This window comes from Durio zibethinus, chromosome 12 (assembly GCF_047325235.1).
Source record: "Durio zibethinus cultivar Kanyao isolate XHJ-2024 chromosome 12, ASM4732523v1, whole genome shotgun sequence".
In the NCBI taxonomy this organism is placed as follows: domain Eukaryota; kingdom Viridiplantae; phylum Streptophyta; class Magnoliopsida; order Malvales; family Malvaceae; genus Durio; species Durio zibethinus.
Window position 1 is genome coordinate 8,221,847 of NC_143173.1, and position 21,012 is coordinate 8,242,858.

A 21,012-nucleotide genomic window follows, 5' to 3' on the forward strand; every position below is an offset into this window, starting at 1 on the left:
CGGAGTTCTAATCTCTCAAAACTTTTTTTTTTTTTTTATGTTAAATACTACTAATTACAAGAAGATTAGATAAAATATTTAATTTATTATTATATTATGGTTTAATGTTAATTTTGTTCATTTTATTTCATTCACCATTACATGTATAATCCATTCTTGTAAGTTTTTTTTTTTAATCATTCTTGCAAGTTATTCCAAACATTTATGAGTAAAGTTTTGCCCTTATACTAAATATGAGCTAAATTGGCCCTTTCATATCCTTTGTCTTATGCTTTATTTACACTAATATCGCATAACATGGCTTCATTATCCTCATGTTTAATCTTACGATAGATTGATTAAATAATCAAATGTTTTGAATAAAAAAAATTTTAAATATAGAAACAAAAGGGAATATGAAATTTAGCTTTGTTCATCATTTATATAATTATTTTTTAAAAAAATAACATTTAATATATCTAAAATTTAAATTTTGATATTTATAATTTTTTTTATTTTAAATTAGAACTTCTTTTATAAACAAAATTAAAAAAAAAAAAAAAAGAAATTTGAAAGGGCATCATTCTTCGAAATTGATGAATTCATTGCACTCACAAGAATTGCCTTGCATAAACTATGCATTATGAATTCTAATAAAAAATTTATGTAATAAATTCAAAAATTAATGCAATTAATTCATACATTTACTCTTAATTTGTCACATTTAATAAGTATAAAATTTGAATATTAGGACTTATAACCTTTCTCCCTTTCTCCATACTATGATTTTCTTTTATATATATAGAGGAAAAATCAATTTATACAGTATAAAAAAATTAAAGTTTTACATATTTTTAATTATTGATTTTAATAAATTTAAAATATGAGAGAGATAAATAAAAAAATAATTTAATCTCATTTCTTTAATTTTTAATTTTAATAAATTCAAAAGATGAAAAAAACAAATAAAAATAAAAAAATGATTTAATCTCATATTTTTTTAACTATTAATTTTCTTAAATGTAAGAGATTAAATTAAATATTTTTCACTTATTTCTCTAATCTTTACATCTATTAAAATTAATAATTAAAAAAATAAATTTTTTAATTTGATACTTATATAAATTGATCTTTATATATAATATATATATATATATATATAAGTAAAGTATGCATCATGGAAGTAAGTAGACAACGTGCACGTGATTCCATGAGAGCAAAAGGAAAAAATGGTGGCATGTGACTCTTTCCTCTTTTACCCAAGGACGTAGAAATGGATAAAATCCCTTTGTTTTTCATTCCTGTCACTGCCAAATCTCTTGTTTCGTCATAACGGTTAAATTCTATAGGGTATAGGCAATAGTAGTCTATGCGTATAGCTGATACAGCCTCTGATCTTACTGCCATCCATACAGTCTTCCCTGACTCAATTATATTTATTTAATACTAATTAAAAACCAATTAATAATGCATTACAACTTACATGCCATTCAGATCATAAGTTTGTTTATTTCACTGTTTTAAAGGTTTTGGGTTTGATATGAGTAATGTTGGTTCGATTAATAATATATTTCCGGAATATGTTTAATGTTGTTACAAAGAGAGAAGGAGAGTTGAAAGGAAAAAGAAGCTTTCTCTCAAGAAAAGAAAAAAGAATACAACTGTCCATGCAACGGCGAAACCTGTTAATATCTACATGGATATGTAGTTGTAAACAAAACCTTCACTAGGTTAATTTGCAATGAGATATCCCATTGATATAAAATCTTGAAGCATTTCAACAAGAGTAGACAGCAAGGGGTGGGGTGGGCAATCTAACTAAAATTGACTATACAACATGCCATACTTTCTTTTCAACCCAGACTTTCAGTGCGCTTTCTGACACCAAACACGGGGTTAACATGTGCCCATGTCCATATGCCCTTTGTTTTTCTTTTTCATTAAATCTTTTTCTCATATTTTTCTAAAAAATAACTGTTTTTAAAGAGAATTTTTTTTAATAATGCCTTTGGTTAACAAGATTTCACATTAATAAAGTTATAAGCCCATCATCAGCTATGAAGTTGGCTAAATCAAACCATAAGATTTAATAACGTTTTATCTTGAAATATATTGTTGACGTGTTATTTTTGTGCATGGGACATGACCGCTGTAAAAAAAATTTAAAACTCTTAACTCTTTTCTTCTCTCTTTTATCCTCCCATATTAATTTTCTGTATAATCAATAATATTTGATGATTCAAGTTTGTTGATGGTGTTTTTTGGTGTTAGTTAGAAAGAAAGTAGCTTGGTGGATTGTGTGAAGGACAGCTAAGATTTACAGCAAAAAAGCACGGTAAAAAGATACCAAAGTTGGTTTTTTGTAACGCACTTTGACGTTTAAGTTAATTAAATGTACGAGATTTTTGTGAGGAGGATTGTATACCGCAAATACTTAGGAAGCTCAAAAGGGAAAGGATTGTTAGCTCCTATTGTTCTTAGGTCTCCATTTGTCTTACATATGAGAAGAAAAGAGCAGTAACATAATCAAAACAAGTAATTGTTAATGGTGAGTGTATATGAGGCTTGAGGAAGGGTCACGTGATAATTATGAATTATATTTAATAATTTCAAATAAATTGAAGATTAATTTATCTATTTTAAAATGATATTTTAATATGATGTTAGTGGAGTATTTAACAAATATCCCTTTAATGAGGAAAAGCCCGTATTATAATGAGTAGTCTAAATGTAAACTCTAATTTGTGATAATTTAATAATCGGACATGTATTGACTTAGTGATTATGAGGATTAAATTAATCTTGTTGATTAAATGAATAGGTGCAACAAACTTCAATATCTTTCAATTTTCTCTTTTTATTTTTCTTTGTCAAGTTACAATTAATTTCTAAAAAAAAAATGATAATACCCAAATATCAAATATTAAATCCAAATCAAAAACCCATAATTTGTGAAAGAAAAAAAAAACCAATTTTTTCCCAGTTATGTCGATCGCATTGCATTGCAAATGATTGAAAGCGTTAAAGTTTGGGCGCAACCGCAGCGTGACGTGTCTGGAAGCGGAGTAGAGATGATGGACTCATTGTAACAGCCTTTACCTATGAGTTTTTAATGTCTACGATCAATTTCTTGATTCGGTGATTAAAAAGCTTTAATAAAGATATATGAATGTAGATTTTAATCTCGTTATTCCTTTTCTTTTTTATCAATTATTATTATGAATAATAAATTAAAAATTTTTTAAAATACCTTAAAAATATTCGTTAACAAAACCCAAAACTAAAAGCTTTGGTGCAAAAATAATTATCTATTTTCTTACAAAAATAAATAAATATCAAACATGAATAATAAAATGTTCTATACTTAAAAAAAAAAAATTTGAAGGGGATAAATTGTTCAATTCTTTAAATCAAGATAAAATGTGATATATCTGATAGCTTAAGACAAATGGTTACAGATTGTACATTTGAAATGACCTTAATAAATTATCATTGACAAAACTAGAATCTAAAATTTTTTTATCGAAAAAAATAACCTTAATCAATTACACCAATTATTTGCTGGTAAATGTTTTATATTAAATTTAAGATTTAATTTAGTTCATTCTTTTAAAAGTAATATCTTATGAAATTTAAATTTTAATATTTTTAATATTTTTATTTCAATTTATTTTTAATAAAAATATTAAAATATTTGGCTGCCAAAAATAAAGCCTTAATCAGCGGACAATTGCTATTTAAAAAAAAAAACTTGAAAAAGGAGATAATTAATGCTGCTCGAATCTTGCAGTCCTCATACAACATGTGATACTATCATTTTTTTCTTTCCGTCCAAAATATTCAAAGTTTGAATTTATTTGCTTTGAATAGAGACGAAAAAAAATCGTTGAAAGTCACTTTTCTTGAATACCGTATTTATTTTCTTATAATGTTTTATGTTCCTCGAGAATCTTGTCTTTTGACAATAAAATTAACATTAAAAGCATATTTAATTGATTTTTTAATACGTTATGGCCTGCAATCTTTATTTTTTAGCTTTTGTTTGAAGCGCACACAACACCACCATTGCCTTTTATTCTTGCAATTGCACGCTTCTCACGCGCTGCAGAAAACGCGGGGCCTAAGTCATTTTTGTAATTCGCGTGACCCAACAATAAATAATTAATTTAATTAATTAAAATTTATTTTTTTATAAAAAAATTTTAAATTTAAGTTCTTTCTATGATTATTTATTAAAATTATCTTAAATATATAACATATAATCACTCATCTTAAGTTATAAAATATAATATATTTTGTTATGACATGAAAAATTATATAATTTATTTACTTCAAATTTTTTCTTATAAAAAAAATTCACATGACCCAAAAATAATTAAATGAAGAAGTATAAAAGTTACTAATTAATATAAAAAATATTTTTTAAAAAAATCAATGTGGCCTTTTTATCCTCAAAATTCAATGAATTGCTTCTTTACTTTTTTGAATTTAAAAATTGAAATGAAATTTGAGATGATATCCAAATAAATTTACAAATTTCACTAAAAAAATTAAGAGTAAACCTTTGATTTTTTATTGCATGCAGGAATTTTTATTTTTTTATAAAGAAAACTTTTACATCACAAAATGTTGCACATTCTGTTAAAACATTCTTTGTTGATTTGACATAGTTTTATAAAAAAAATTATTTTATTTTATTTAGATGATCTGACTAATAAATATTTGATAATGTTACTTTTTTTATCGTTAACTTTATTCACTAATTTTTTGTAATAAATCTCTCAATGAAATAAAATTATCCTTAACAAAATGGTTTGATTCAATTTTTTATTTTATTTTATTTCACAAACATAGTTTGGTCGGTACATCTACCATAGCATCAAAGTAAGGAGAGTTGATTTTTTATTTGTCTTGAATCCAACTTGACTCTTTAATACATCCACTTGAACTTGTCTTGGAATTAAGTTATTATTTTCATTACTTGTATTGATTTAAAATTTATATTTATAATTTACATCCAACTTAAATTTATTTTCATGTACATTACATATAAAATACATTATATATTAAGTTAATCTTTTAATTAATACATTAAATAATAAATTTATTAATTTAATGCACATATTTTTAAATATAAAATTAAAAATTAAAAATATATTATTTTTATATTTATCATAATTGTTAATTTCAATTTGGTACCGATCGTATCGATTGATACACTCAATTATATTAAAATATGATACACCTCAAGATGATTTTTTATACTGAATTTAGTATTGAGTAATACCGATTATTTTCGTTATTTTCGGTTGGTTTCGATGAATTTAAATGTATTTGCATGTTTCAATGCCTATATAAATGTGAAATATATTTTGTACTTTTTAATTTGTATTTTGTTGTTTAACTATTTTTAATCTAATAAAAATAAAATTAATTGATAAAATAATCATTAAAAATTAAGTTTCTTTTATTTTTTTATGACTTGTTTTCTTTTATATTTTATTTTTCAAGTCAAATTTCATAAATATTTTAATCTCTTTTAAAAAAATAATTATGCTCCATTTATAAAGTTTAACAATCATAAAACCTTGGTTTATTTTTTTATTTTTATCTTAATATTTAAATAAAAAAATTTATTTAAACATCATATGATCAGATTAAGTATTTATAAATATTATAAAAATTTTATGATAGTATTTGTTATATTTTTAAATTTATTTGTTTAGTTTTTGAAGATATTATATAATTATTTTATAGATTATTAATAATATTATAATATTCAAATTCATATATATTTATAAATATATTTGTATTAAATAAAAAATTTAAAATAATATATTAAAATAATTGATACAGATATACATCATATTAAAAAAAAATTACTATCCCATACAATATTAATAATTTTAATATATGTTCCAATACAATACAAAACATCCTTGACCCTCTCTCAAACTTAATTTTATTTAAAGATAAAATCTAAGCTGTCATAAACTTTGATTTAAAAAAAAATTAGAGTCGGGATGGGCCGTAGCATGTTATGTCTGAAAGTTTTTATCATCTCTAAATATATTCAAATAATTTAAGATAAAAACTTAAAAAAAAAAAGTGAGTTATTATTACTGGGTTAATTGTATTTTTAATTTTATCTAATCGAAAGATGTCATCTTTAGAAGTCCGGATTTCACTCTGACGATAATCCGTTAATATTAGGTTTATTAATTATTAAAAAAAGAATAAACACAAGATTTAAAATATTAAAATAAATAAAATTGCAGGCTATTGTGAAACCAAATGGGACAAATCACAGCAGCCTTGAAAGTCGCGTGAATTTGCAGGCAAACAGTGTTTTGAAAGTTGAAATCGCCTCAGAATAGCCAAAACTCAAAGCAGGAGCCAACAGGGAACCAAACCAAACGAACAGAGTCTTTGTTTCTTTCAACTCTCTTCTTCTTCTTCTTCTTCTTCTTTCTCTTTCACAACTATTTTATTTGTTGATTCCACACGCAATTCCTATTTGACAAACCCAAAAAACGAAAACCTTGTCTTCAAAGCCTCCTAAGTATGAAGTGATTTACTTTATTTCTAATTCCTTGTTCTTCTCCCTGCTGGGCTGCTGCCTGCTATATGCATTCAACAAAGCTTGTTTGCCGTGTAACAGGACAATTCATATAAATATCTCTCTTTTTCTGCCATCTTTCTATTATACTTACTGCTACAGCTTTCTTTTCTTTTCTCCATCTTTTTCTAAGAGAAAAAAAAAAAAAAGGACAGCTTCCCCAAGGCAAAGAAACTCAGACCACATGTGCTTCTCTCTCTTTTAAAAAGCTGGGGTTCTAGTTCCCAAGCTGGCCAACCATACTTGGAATGGAAACCAAGCTCCTTTCTCTCTCTCTTTGTTGTTGGGTTGAGTAGTGCAAACTACAAGGCTAAGCCCAGCAAATAAAGCTGATCAAACAGGAGCATAGAAAGCAAGCTTATTTATTTATTTATTTTTTTAAATTGGGTTTTGAACATAAGAAATGGTGCACCATCAGCGTTATAATCAGTTGAAAAAGGGTGGAGATGACGAGGCAGGGACCCTTGTTTTTGTTTGGACAAACCCTGGTTACTACAGGAGAAGAAGGCCAAAACTTTTCTCTGTCCTTTTACTTTCTCTTATCTCTTGTAGCTTCATATTGGGTCCTCACTTCTTTAGCTCTTCTTCTGCTATATCTCATCTCTGTAAGCTCTTCTCTTTCCTGGGTTTTGCTTATTTTCTTCTGTTTCTGCGTTTTGATTTCTCTTATATGGTTTTTGCAGATTCGTTTGGTGTACGAAATGTAGGCCTTGTTGGTGATATGGATGTAAATGCTCCTCTTTGTTCTTCAATCTCTAATGGTTAGTTGTTTTATTGTTCTTTGCAGCTTCTTGGAATAATCTAACATTAGCTTTCATATCAGGAAATGGGTTGCCTGTAAATGATTTTTTTTTAAATCTTTTGATATTATAGTTTTTGCCTTGCTTGAAACACAAGATTGAACTACAGGAGTATATGTTATTAATTGATTCATTGTTTTTAAAGGAATCATATTCTTTTTTCAATGTCCCAACTGTTTATATGAATCTAATGGTTCTTCCTGGGCTAAATACAGGTACAATTTGCTGTGACAGAAGCCATTTTCGTTCGGATATTTGTTTTATGAAGGGTGACGTAAGAACACACTCTCCCTCCTCTTCAATATTCCTTTATTCATCAAAACAAGGCAATGGTTTCTTTAATTATGTTTCAAGTATTGTTGATGATGGAGAAGAAGGGGAAGATGATGAACTTCAACATGAAAAGATCAAACCTTATACCCGAAAATGGGAAAGGAGTGTGATGGACACCATTGGTGAATTGGAGCTTATCACAAAGAGAGGAAATTTGGGTGTTCACCATCTTTGTGATGTGATTCATAATGTTCCAGCAGTAGTCTTCTCAACTGGAGGCTATACCGGAAACGTTTATCATGAGTTTAATGATGGGATTATGCCTTTGTACATCACTTCGCAGCATTTTAACAAGAATGTTGTGTTTGTGATTCTTGAATATCATAACTGGTGGGTTACGAAGTATGGTGACATCCTTTCACATCTCTCGGATTATCCAACAATAGACTTTAGCGGAGACAATCGAACCCATTGCTTCACTGAGGCAATTGTTGGTCTGAGGATCCATGATGAGCTCACTGTGGACTCTTCATTGATGAAAAGCAGCAAGAGTATTGTTGATTTTCGAAATCTTCTTGACAGAGCTTACTGGCCTAGAATTAGAGATTTGATTCAGGATGAGGAACGAGAAGCACAAGAGAAGAAAGTCTCTTTACGCCCAACATCAGGGTCTGTATTAGATATTGGAAAGAGGGTGCCATATGAAGCAAAGAGACCAAAGTTGGTTATCTTATCTCGAAATGGTTCTAGAGCTATAACTAATGAGAACATTTTGGTGAAAGCAGCGGAGGAAATTGGGTTTCTGGTTCTTGTTATGAGGCCTGAACGAACAACAGAATTAGCAAAGATTTACAGGGTACTTAATTCAAGTGATGTCATGATTGGTGTACATGGTGCTGCCATGACTCATTTTCTGTTCATGATGCCTGGCTCTGTTTTTATTCAAGTTATTCCCCTTGGAACAGACTGGGCAGCTGAGACATATTATGGGGAACCTGCAAGGAAGCTTGGGTTGAAGTATATTGGCTACAAAGTCATGCTTAGAGAGAGCTCATTGTTTGATGAATATGAGAAAGATGATCCTGTTCTGAGAAATCCTTCGAATTTGACCAAAAAAGGATGGCAATACACTAAGAAGATCTATCTTGAGGGTCAAACTGTGAGATTAGATCTCGTAAGATTTCGGAAGCGGCTGGTTCATGCTTATGACTATATCAACAGAATCAACCGCAATCACATCTCCACTCACAGTAATTTTCTTTATGGAACATAAATGAAATGTGATCATCACTTATTCTTTGCACTTGATTATTATTTGATTTACTTGATTGTTGTAGATTGGCTAGCACAACATCAGAATTTGTAAATGTTCCTTTGCCGAGAGTTAATCTTCACATACTTGTCTGTTCCGTAGAGGTGGCAGCAAAAACCATAAAAAAATAACTTCATTTTGGTAAATGCTAATCGGACATTCATGAATTGCGACCTCTCTTTCACTCTGTAAAACTTTTGTGCTTAAATGTTATAGCAGTTCTTTCTATATGTTGACTAAAACATTTTACAGCACCATAACTACGTGTTTTCTATTTCTGCTTTATTTCATGGAATTTATTCATTGTCTCTAGATCGCTGATACTTGTAGAGATTTCATCCATTAAACAATTGATTACTCTCTTTCTTCTTCTTATTTACTTACTCTTGGCTTAATGGAAGAATAACTGTTGAGTTACGGTGCTGCCAATTGGCATCGGAAAATTATGCCTATCTGATTTCTGCAACTACTGCATGTGGTTTCTTGCGTTGCATTTCCTGTATTTGGCTCTTCTGCAATCCCGGTTTTGAAGGCACATGGTTTGCATCAGTTTGGACTGTTACCTGAAACTGAAACTATAAGTTACCCTAACATGGAGTTTTTGCCTGGAGGAGATTTATCTTTCTCTACTACTATTTCTGTCTAAAGATTTTTTTCCGCAACTTTAAATTAGGATCTTGGTCAGCCAAATTTGTTGTATAGGCTTAAGCAACTCCCATGGTGCTACTCCAACTATGGTCTCTGTCAACAGATTGTCCTTTTCCATGTCAAGATTGGCACATGAAAACTGTTTGTATCAAACAAAAGTTCCAGGAATTATGGGCGGCAAATCCAATTTCGAAAATAAAAAATTGATTACTTTAAAAAGGGATCATTTTAACTAGCCTGGTAATTACCTCCCCATATTCTTAATAGCTAAAAACAGAATAAACCATCCTTTTTGGTATTCTTCAATTCTTCCATTCCAAGTCCAAGGGTCTAAGACAAAATAGTTCTACCTGATTTTTAAACTAAAATAGATCACAGGGATGTATGTGGATAGGAGGGACTTGAATTTTGTAGACAAATGTTAATCTTAAACCTTGGGCTCACTCCAATATTTTAAATGTGATCACTGTCAATTACCATGCCCAAAGAGAAATAAAAAGGGTTGCCTGGTCAGTCGAGGAAATCAAGAAGGTTAAATATTTGATTTGAGATTAAATATTTGGATGATTATTTAATTTATAATTAATCATTTTATTTTATATAAATAAAAATTAAATGTTATCAATTTATAATAATATATGATTTTTTTCAACAAAATTTTTTCTGCAAAAAATATATACCATTAAATTTATAAATCATTACTAATAAAAATGAGGTGAAATTAAGTTTTCAATTCTCAAAAAGCTTTTGCCTCTTTTTCTTTGCCTATTTCATTTCATTTCAATTCTCTTATTCTTTACAGAATCGTAGCAGTTGGTGTGAGGACCTTTGGCTTGCTTGGTTTTTTTTGACGACTTATTAGCAGATTAATAGATCGCTTTGGAATGGCATATAAATCACATATCTTGGATCAAGTAAAAACTCTAGGTTTCCAGCAAGCCACTGTTACATTCATTTCATTAGGAAGTGATGATCTTTTAACGATACCTTCTAAGGGATGGGTAACTTAAGATGTTGAACAACAAAATTTGATTTTAAAAAAATAACATCATTTTGGGAATGTATATGCAGTCAAAAAATTACGTTAATCTATTAAAATATAATATGTTACAAGTGAATATTTACGATAGGAAATGAATCTTAATTTTAAAATGAATTATTTTCATGTCTTAATCTTTCCCGGAAAAGTGGGTGTGTGTGATTCTTACAAGCCCTTTTTGTCATGTGCCGACCCCACCATCGTCAGCAATAATCAAGGTATAGATCTCAGCTCCTCAAGTTCTGTTTTTTGGTGGCTCTAGTAGCCAACATAATCAGGGTTAGTACAGCAACAGGACAATAGCGAGAATTTGAGTTTTGAGGGTGGACTGAAAAGTAATTTTATAGAGAAAAGAAAATTTGATTACTCTGTTAGAGAGAAAGTAAGAACATAATTATCGTACATGCCATTCTTTGATTTAAGCTTCATTTGAATAGGCAAGGATGTTAAAAAAAAATAAAATTATTATAATTATAATTTAAAAATTACTGTATATCCTATTAAAAAAAATTCAATAAAAAATATTTACTAAATAAATTTTATTAAAATTAACATTTAAATTTAATGATGCAATGAGTACAACTATATTACATCGAAAATACGATGAAATCTAAATAAACACTTAATCACAATAAAAAAATCAACTCATTTTGAATTTATTCTTTTGATAATAACACGTATGTTTCACAACTAAAATTTTGTTTTAAAAATGTTTGATTTTTATTTATATAAATTAAAATATTTAACCATGAATTAAACAATCATTCAAAATTTTAATCTCAAATTAAGTATTTAGCCAATAGGAAATGTATGCAGACATTCACAAAGTATCTCAGCCTTCAGGCCAAAAATATCAGCTGAGCAATGAGAAATATGCACCTTTACAAAATTTTTACAAAAAATTTTTATTTCTTTGGATTTCTGCTTGATGAAGTAGATTGACAAGTATTGACAGGGAACTAAATTGAAAGCAATAAGCCAAATATAGTCTGACACTATAAAACGTGGACAACACTTATTTCCAACAGGAAATGCCAGTCTAATGTTTGTTGCACAAAGAAATTTTGATATCTTTGAATGGACCCAAACTTTATTAAGAAATAGATGAAAAATAGCAAAGTCAGTAAATGAAGTAGAGTTTGCCTCATCTGGCAGATAAAACTGGGGTTTGCAACAATAATCAGCTATGAATCAGTTGGCATTCTACGATCAACCTGCCTCAACTGACATTCTATTGTTTCCTATGTACATGAACTAGAGGCTAGCTCACTCTAATACCCAATTTGCTCTGGCTATTCTTTAGGCCTTCTGAAAATGTCAACAACTCAGTGTGCTTCGAGTCAAAGCATCACTGGAGCCTTTCATTCAACAATTAGATGATTACAACCACCGCTTTGTTGTCTTTGTTGATGGGTGGACAGGAGGAGGAGTCTTGGCATTCCTGTTATTGCTCATAGTTGTACCTACATAAGAAAAGAAGGAAAGAAACATGGATAATAGACACAAAACATGTGCTGAAAGAAATCTAGTAATTAAAAATAGACAACACAAAGTCAGGCAAGAATGATGTATCACTTGGTTGCTTACTTGAGTCAATCGGCTTCCCTCCAAGAGAAGATCTTCGAGACCTGTCTGGTCCTGATGTTCGGGAACCGGTAAGTGATTGCCTACGTACTGCTCTTTCATTAGCAGTGACTGGTGACTTCAAATCATTGACATTGCCCTCCCCCCTGATGGGTGATTTGAATTCCAATGAGTTCTGTAGGTTCCTGTAATTTTGTGCAGAGATCTTCAGGTTGGAGCACATTCAAGAAGGCACTTTTGCTGATAATTTAGTAGCATCATCAAATCATGCTTGTTAAAATGAGGTTTCACACCTTGACATAACTGCCATAAAATATTAGACTCTTCTAAAAGGATGGCTTGAAAAAAGAAAAAAGTCCTAATATGCCAGCATTCCTTATTATGATCTATGTTCAGTATGTTTCCAGCTATATGAGCCACTAATCAGTTTCACCTACCTCTTCTCAGAGCCACTAATCAGTTTCCCGATGGTTGATCGCAGGGATTTCCTTATTTGAGATCCTTTCCCATTTGCCGTTCGGGACTCGGTAGAATGTACACTTTGCATGATATTCTGAATGTCATTTCTAGCAAGTAGTTGTGGTTCAGGTGTATTTGGTAGCTGAAGTCTAGGAATTTGTGTCCGACAATCTGTCTTCAGTGCTTGCTTTAGAAAGGAAGAACTAGTAGGACTTCGAGGAGATTTAGAATGATAAATTTCCATCATAGAGCTGCCATTGCTGAGATTCCCAAACTGCTTTGTAACAGCTTCTGCATCATGGAATTGACTATATTTCTGTACGGACACTGTGCCAGCATGCAAGGACTTGCTAACATCTTCAGATACTTTTAACTGACTGTTGTCCTTCTTACCATTTCTTGAACCTTCCAAGCTCAACCTCCTTGCCTGTGTTGGAACTGATGGGGTTTTTGGTCCTTTCCTGTCTTCAAGGTTCATTTTCTTCTCAGACTTCATGTTGCTACCATTCTCAATGCTCAACCTTCGAGTCCGTGGGGGAGTTTTCTCAATTGTTACCTTTTGTTTGTCAAATGGAGATTTTGGTTCCTTCATTTTGTGGGACACTGTATTCTGTCCTTCCTTGTTTGCCATTGCCTTCTTGAGGTATTCAATCTACAAAAAATTTCTGCAATAGTTACAAAGGGTGTCTTCAAAAGAAAATAAGAAGGCTCAACTCAATAACAGCCATTTCTCATTCTTATGATTTTCACCGAACTAAAGTGTTTCATCTGTTCATAACCATTCAATCAGAACTAGTTTCAAGCAAATGAGATGTCGCTTTTTTTATGATTTGTTAAGCAATGAGATGCCTACTCATAAAAGAAAACTCGAAAGTTTTGTTGAGTTACAGGATGATTTCCAAATAGAGAAGAACCCTTGAGGAGAGTAAGATTTAAAATATTTGTATCTAACAATGTAATCAAGAAACCTGAATGATCAACCTAACATCTTAATCATTTAAATTGAATATATTTTGCACGAAGGCTATTGGAGTAGCAGACTTGTGTAACCGAAACCAAAATGTCCAGTGTTGAACTGCTTAAGTAATTGATGCAATTAATAATTTACACATCCTAGGTGAGAAAGAAATTACGAAAAGCAAAGCTTGAATGGATGTTACCTGCTCTTTGAGTTGCATAACCTCACTGCTCTCTTTGTTCAAACGAGAAGCACCAAGTTCCACTGTTGAAACTCTCTGAGCAAACTTCAAAGTACTAATTGTTTCTCCAAAAGAGTCTCCTTCCGGACTCACATGAGCAAACATCAATGTCTTAGCATGTCCACCTTGACATTTCCATGAAAAAACATATCAGTATGAAACTCTTACAATCTTTGCAGAAAACAATTAGCTTTCACTCTGGAAGGAAGCTTCTCAAGCTTGTTACATCTCCAATCACAATATGCAAGAAAGGCAATATTAAAACAACAAAAACATATGAAAATAATAAGTTGGAGATTTTGGGAAAAAGGGGTTATAATGTATATTACAACCTAATGAGTCCTGCAAAAGAAGTGTGAGTTTGCTGTTTCTGTAAGGGATGTGAGAATTCTTCTGAGCCAAAGCTGTGATGACATCTCCGAGGCAAGAAAGAGACTTATTAATATGTTGAGCCTCCTTTAGCCTATCTCCTGTAACTTCTGATTTGTCCACCCTCTCACTTCCTGCCAGGTCAACCAAATGCAAGCAACTACGAAGAGTGTTGCCAGATGCATCTTTCCCATGCACATGTACTGTTAGGATACTGCAAATTTAAATCACACAGTCAATATCCGAAAACAACTTGAACAACCTTTAATTTCTACCATTGCTTGTTCTATTAAATGGAAACCAATCTTCTTCACTATAATTTAGAAAATGTAAGTTTTTATATATATAAAAAAATCCTCCTCAGAAAATGACCTGTGGGAGCGACTACTTCTATTGTTGATTGCAGTGGAACAGACAACACGATTCACCTCTCCAATTTTCATTAGATTTAGCACATCGCTTGTGGACTTCACTGTACGCATTGTAGCATCTGGAAGGCTTAAGCCATTGTCACTAATGCAGCTACGAATCTCTAATTTATGCACATTAAGCAAAAGCATTTACATTAATGCTCAAAAATTGCAAGAGAAGAACTGATAACATTGAACAAGGCAAATTATCCTGTAAGAACAAAAATCAATAAGAAAGGATATTTGGTGGATGATGAATCTTCTGAAAGAAGGTCTCTGATTTGTTCATTATATATCTCTACCATCTGAACTTGAATCTCATAACTTATAATATCCTTCCTTTGATTAGAAATTTCAAAGAGATCATTGAGAGCTAGATAATTAATCCCCAAGTCCTTAGTTGATCCACCTGATGGACCACTCTGTCACCATAAAGGTAAGTCAGATGAAACATAAGTTAAAATCCATGGAAAGTATCCATAATATGTAACTACCTTTTATCTTTTACCACAAGAAAAGGTAAAAAATAAAAAACAAAATATTTTCAATTTGTAAGGCAATTGGCAACCAAATTATTGAATGCCAAGACCAGACGAAAATGGATTATTTAAACATTGTTCAAGTTGTTTTATATGAAGCAAATTAAAGGTCTTACCATTGTATACGTTTTGCCTGATCCAGTTTGGCCATATGCAAAGATGCAAACATTATAACCATCCATGACCGATCGAATCAAAGGTTGAGTGTCATTAAACACATCATCTGAAGCAAGAGTCATATGTATAAAGAATAAAAAATCCATGTACAAGACAGCATAGCGAACTAAGAGACACTGACTTAATTTTGTTATAATTTACTTTGTGTTGCACTTGGACCAAAAACACGATTAAACTGAAAGACTTTTCTTCCATCCTTTTGGGGTTTCAACGGGTCCAAAATCACAAGTGAACCATCCTCTCCAATAAAATCTATTGCATTTCTTGTTCCAGCACAGAAAGCAGGTCTAATTCTGCAGAAAACTCGAATATTTCCTGAAGGTAAACTTTATCAGAACATGATTGAGAGATTCCAAATTAAAAATTAAACTATGACATAGAGTAAACCATTATTTTATACCTTTTAAATCCTGAACCATATTATATAACTTCCTGTTCTCTTCCACCACCTTGTGATACTGAAGTGCAGCTGTGGACATCTCTTCTACTTGACTTCCTGAGCCCATGCACAAGAACGGACACATTTAACTCTATCTAGAAATTTATCAATAAAATCTTGAAACATAATGATAATGTGAATTTACAGATGGGAACCAATTCGGAGAAGAAGAATTCACACATTTATCTTATAAGGTCCATGTATAAAAAGAAAAAGGTTCCTGTCAGTTAGACAGAAATTAGGAAGTACAATTCTTGATACAATTATTTTATGCAGACAAAAGCATCAAAGTGACCTTGCTTATTGCCTTTTCCGGATTCCAAAGTATTTAGCTGAATTCTTGATGAGAAAAAGATGACTCAGTAGAATCCATAAAATCTTAGAAGAAATCTAATGAGAAAGCAGGTAAAATCATGAAATGGACCACATTCATAATCTGAAGAAGGGTTACTCAACTTTGCTAAATGATTATTGTTAACAAAACATACCTAGATCTTTCAAATCTATTTGCAGTTGTAACTGTAAGTCTTCAAACTCTCTCTTTGTAGTTGACAACAAGTCCTTGAGTACCTGAAAATAAACAAAGCTACCATTAATAGTATGAACATTTCTTGTTATCAGTTAAAGAAACTATAAGACACTTTTTTTCTCTCTTTCATATTAAATAACTCTACTTTCCAAAATTCCTGTTCACTGATCTAAAGTCATCGGCTTATTGGATGTTTGGAATTCTCTATGGAAACAAAACCAAGGGCAGCCAAACCCATGCAAACTGATTCTGTAGCTATCTTGAACTGAAGTTCGCAAAAAACCTTCACTTTCACCTACATGATGCTCTATCGCAACTTAATCTCAAATAAATTTGAAGAGTAGTATAACTTTAATTAGTACTTTTCAGCTAAAACAGTGAAATGATTCAGTATACTTGACCATCTCCATCACTGTTAGACATCATTCTTTTTATTGAACAAGATTTTAGGATAAGGACTTTCAGAACAAAAGCAGCAGGTGCAACTTAAGGCACCTCATATATTAGAGAAATCCAAAACTGAGAATGAATCCTTGCCATTTTGGTTAACTGGGATATCCAACTAGTGGTAGAATGTAACATTTTCCATAATGTTACATTGCAACTAGTAAAATATAGGCGAAGCAAATACATACTGAAAGTTCTTTTTCCTGCATTTGTAATAAATTCCTGTTGTTCCAATTAGCCCTTTTCATGGGAGCTCTTGATCCCTGTAAAAAAGATGATGTAGGACTCATCATATTTTGCAACAATAAACATAGTTATTACTGCCAAAGTTGCACATAAACAAATCTGCGAACAGCAAAATTATATAGACTGACACCAAACAGGTGAAGGAGAGCTAAATATCTACATCGTCACTTACACATAATGATACTCGAGCAAAACTACCAACAAACTTTTAATGAATATTTTCATGTACATATGAATTCTTTCATTTTACAAAGTTGGAATAAAAAGCTATTTACCTTGAAAAATTACTATTACTATAGTTATAAACAAGTAAAACTATTTGCTGTCATATACTATAGTTATAAACAAGTAAAACTATTTGCTGTCATATCTAAATAAAGGGTTTATAAAATTACCATTTACCTGGGAAAGTTAGCATTTTTTCTGCTTAAATAGATAGCTAAGTTGAGGGTAACGTTAGTAAAAAAATTATTTACTCAAACAAAGTCAAAATGCTTTTTTTTTTTTCCAGCAGATGATTACTAAAAATTTGTAAGTCTGGTAAATTCAAAAGACTAAGTAGATGGTGAGGATAAAAATATTATACCTTATATTGTCCAAATGATGATACATCCTCCAGAGGATTAGGAGTAGAGTGAACAGTTGAGCCATTTCTTTCTTTTAGAAAATCTTTAAACACTGATTTCAGCTGTTTTGGAATGCAAAGGACATGACTATAATTAGTTAAAGATCATTTTATTAAAAACATAAGAATGAGCAGAAAAAATAGAGAAAAGTTTGTTCAAAAGCTAATACGTAAATCTTGATCTGCTCAAGTACACAATGAGTCCATATAACCGTGAGTTGGAGTTGGGATATCTAGGCAGTAGAATATATAATTTAAGGCAGGGCGATAAAAAGATCGGGCCAAAGCTTAGTGCTATATAGGATGCTCACTTTTAGTTGATTGCAAAATGATATGTGACCTACACTATTGATTCATTCAACTAAATTGGTTTTCCTTAAGCAAGTTATTAACATATGTGTGAGAGCTACTTTTTGAACTTTGCTACTAAAGAAAAAGGATGAAATTAAAGACAGGGAATCAGCTGGTACTGACTACTGAGGAAACAAGTTTCAAAGTATCCACCTTCTAACGTTGCTCAGCTGCTTACTCTGACAGATAATTTTAGAATTTCCTCCAGATAAAGCATTCTTAAGGAGGAAATATCTTTTAGGAATATAGATTATATGGAATTTGCAAGAGAAGATGATAATTTTTTCTTGGCTGCAGTGAACTCTCACCTCAGGGAACTTTTTCTGATGTTGTTCCTCCAAACAACTTGAAATCATCTTGCTCAATAATTTGACTGAATCCTGTTAGCAGAAGAGAATAAGTACAGAAGAAACATAAATATCTACCAAAGTTTAGTTCTTTATACATACATTTGGTTAAGAACAAGGTTAATATACAAAAACAATTAATATTACCGAATTTTTCTTATGGAAAGAACCCAAAAGGCTGTCATCAATGTTTTCCTTTGTGTCAACCATGTAGTCAGCAAGTACCTTCACAATTGTATCTACAAACACCATGCATCACATAGAGTGAGGATAAAAAGTAAAATGCCAAACAAAAGTTTGAAGATCATTAGGAACAATATATTTAATTAATGGGGAATTTGATTAACATTCTCCAAAGAACAAAATTGTCTCTGAGGAATGCATATGTTCAAGTAAAAAGAAACAAAGTACTAAGCAGCTAGTAGTTAAATAAGCCTCCCTTTAATTATGTGCATATAGAATATAGACCAATAACCATTGCACAGTGGTTTCCTAAAGTGACCATACCAATATGCAATATTTGACTTCATTAATTGCCAACAGCTTCAAAAGTAATCTTGCTGTAGAAGGCTTGAAAGCTTTTAATGGTAATTCAAATCCAAATGAAACCAGAATGCATTTTTAACCAACTTAAATTGTCTAATGCATATTTCATGTTTAGTTGCTAATTTGCAAATAAAAAAACCTATGCTACTATTCATATATTAGATAAAAATGGGGAAAGAAATACATTAAAATAAGACCTTCAAGTTTATGGATTTCGCCATTGGCAGGTGGTTGTTTATCACAAGCAGCAGACATGTCCAAGCGCCTACAAGATTCTGATGAGGCTCCTGGGCGAATCTTAGTGGCAGAATGCATAACCATGGGGGACCTAGTAAGCTTATAGTATCCATTTCCATTCCCACAATTAATCTGCTTACATTCATGATATGACTTAAGAGTTAATATGCAATCAACAACCTTTGCTGCAGACCCTGCTTCCAAGTTATCCTTCAAAAATTACAAGCCAAGAATTAACTTAGTTTAAGATGACTTTCACATAAAGCTGCAACAAGAAATTACTAATATTGTTCAATTTAGTATTGGGAATTTACTCTTTCGAGATCACAAGCTTCAAAGGCTGGCAGTTTTAGCTCTTCAATGGCAACAAGAAAATTCCTGACATTTTCAAAGTATTGATAGGCTGGTGGTGGCTGGAACTCCCGAGTGAGTGATTGTGCATGTGAATTACTCTTCACAACCTTAAAATTTATATGAAAAAAAAGTGTAAATTTTATAAGATAGGAGTGAGGCTTAACCATACGTGAAACCAAGATAGCAAATGTGATGGTACCTTGGGAACTGCACCAGGGTGGATCTTGTTGATGACGTTGCAAAGAATCAAACCATTTCTCAAGCAAGAAATGAACTCTTTCTCTGATGGCTGGCTTGATATCCCCAGTGGACCAACTAAGGTTTCTAACCAAGCAACAGCCACATATCTTCTTAAAGCTACAAAAACCAATGAACAAAATGGTAATGTTGAACAAATTCTTCGATATAAAAAAGAAAGAAGAAAGAACTAAAGCCGTAAGCAGTTGCATACATTTTATTTTTTTTAAAAGGAAACTTTATTTGCAATGAAAAAGAAAAATAGAAAATTTACTTTCTTGTTTCTTTTCCTTCCCTTTGCTAACATAAAAAGAAAACAAGAAAGAAAACCAACCTGCTTCTTCAGCTTTTCTTGAAGCCAAATTGAGGTCATGGAATCCATTTCTTGTAACACACTCCATTCAAACCCCTCTACCTTCTTCTTCCTTTCAAATATCAAATAAACTTATCAGAACAAAGTAAAAAGAAAAAGAAAAAGAAAAAATCCAACCTTTAAATCATATCATGACAATGCAATAAATACCCATCATCCCATTCATCTCCCAATACATTAAAAACTAAAACTTGGACCAAAAAACTTGAGAAAAGGAACATACTTTGGTAATCTTTTATGGGTATCTTTCTTTAAGAAAAATAATGAAGGAAAAAAAAAAAAACCAAAGAAAACCCAGAAAGGAAGGGGATTTCGGGAGAGAAAATATTGTACTCGACAGTCAAAGTACGACCAAAATCAAAGGCTGTTTAATTCTTTTTTGTGGGCTATCTCTCTCTCTCTCGGTATTTGGCTTTGCGTTGATATTGCAATCTTCAGTTTTGTTTTTTTTGGTTCTTCCTTCCAATGTCCTTTGATTCGGTGTTTGGCTCGGATCCGAAGCTGAGGTCTTCAAAATCGTAACGTTAACTTTATGTTTATGAGCAGAATTTGAATTCAAATGGGTAGGTCCACGCGGGGGATAATCCTATCCGTTTGTTCCGCCACGTGCGAGATCTGAATCGACGGATAGGATTTATCGTGTAATGGAAAGTGTTTAGGGCTTTAAAATGGGGCTTTTGGTATTGTGTTCTTTTTTGTTTTGGCGATTTTTGTCTTTTAGAATGTAGCGACAATTTCGATAGGGCGTGGAGGACACTTCGCTAATGAATTAATGTTCGTATATGACACGAACCGTATGTACGCGTGAGGTAAGTATGGTGTTAACATGCATATGAAGTACAACAATTTAGGGATACTCATATATTCTAGTTAT

At 31.2% G+C, this 21,012-nt stretch overlaps 2 protein-coding genes across 2 annotated transcripts; one reads left to right on the top strand and one right to left on the bottom strand.

The window, feature by feature from the left end:
• Positions 1-6,265: 6,265 nt before the first annotated feature.
• Positions 6,266-9,211, top strand: LOC111296912 (xylan glycosyltransferase MUCI21-like). The gene is made up of 3 exons (XM_022891390.2): positions 6,266-7,203; positions 7,282-7,359; positions 7,614-9,211. The coding sequence occupies exons 1-3, from the start codon at positions 7,002-7,004 to the stop codon at positions 8,942-8,944; spliced, it is 1,611 nt and encodes a 536-aa protein (XP_022747125.2). The 5' UTR covers positions 6,266-7,001; the 3' UTR covers positions 8,945-9,211.
• A 2,521-nt stretch (positions 9,212-11,732) lies between these two features.
• LOC111297100 (P-loop nucleoside triphosphate hydrolases superfamily protein with CH (Calponin Homology) domain-containing protein) lies at positions 11,733-20,647 on the bottom strand. Its single transcript, XM_089740504.1, has 20 exons — positions 20,362-20,647; positions 20,100-20,190; positions 19,728-19,885; positions 19,489-19,635; positions 19,135-19,384; positions 18,539-18,630; positions 18,353-18,424; positions 17,655-17,756; positions 17,011-17,085; positions 16,335-16,416; positions 15,808-15,903; positions 15,549-15,722; positions 15,347-15,453; positions 14,933-15,113; positions 14,654-14,816; positions 14,245-14,495; positions 13,874-14,037; positions 12,692-13,365; positions 12,258-12,439; positions 11,733-12,133 (listed from the first exon to the last, which is right to left on the bottom strand). Exons 2-20 carry the CDS (start codon positions 20,164-20,166, stop codon positions 12,051-12,053), a joined length of 3,120 nt encoding a protein of 1,039 aa, XP_089596630.1. The 5' UTR covers positions 20,167-20,190; positions 20,362-20,647; the 3' UTR covers positions 11,733-12,050.
• Positions 20,648-21,012: the final 365 nt, after the last annotated feature.

What these genes read in the sequence shown, in the direction of transcription:
- LOC111296912 (XM_022891390.2), top strand. Translation starts at nt 7,002, where the DNA reads ATGGTGCACCATCAGCGTTATAATCAGTTGAAAAAGGGTGGAGATGAC. An exon ending in TTCTGCTATATCTCATCTCT is followed by an intron (nt 7,204 to 7,281) that starts GTAAGCTCTTCT and finishes TGGTTTTTGCAG; the next exon opens with ATTCGTTTGGTGTACGAAAT. An exon ending in TTGTTCTTCAATCTCTAATG is followed by an intron (nt 7,360 to 7,613) that starts GTTAGTTGTTTT and finishes GGCTAAATACAG; the next exon opens with GTACAATTTGCTGTGACAGA.
- LOC111297100 (XM_089740504.1), bottom strand. Translation starts at nt 20,166, where the DNA reads ATGGAGTGTGTTACAAGAAATGGATTCCATGACCTCAATTTGGCTTCA. An exon ending in CGAAATCCATAAACTTGAAG is followed by an intron (nt 18,631 to 19,134) that starts GTCTTATTTTAA and finishes TGGTGTTTGTAG; the next exon opens with ATACAATTGTGAAGGTACTT. An exon ending in CAGGCAAAACGTATACAATG is followed by an intron (nt 15,114 to 15,346) that starts GTAAGACCTTTA and finishes TTATGGTGACAG; the next exon opens with AGTGGTCCATCAGGTGGATC.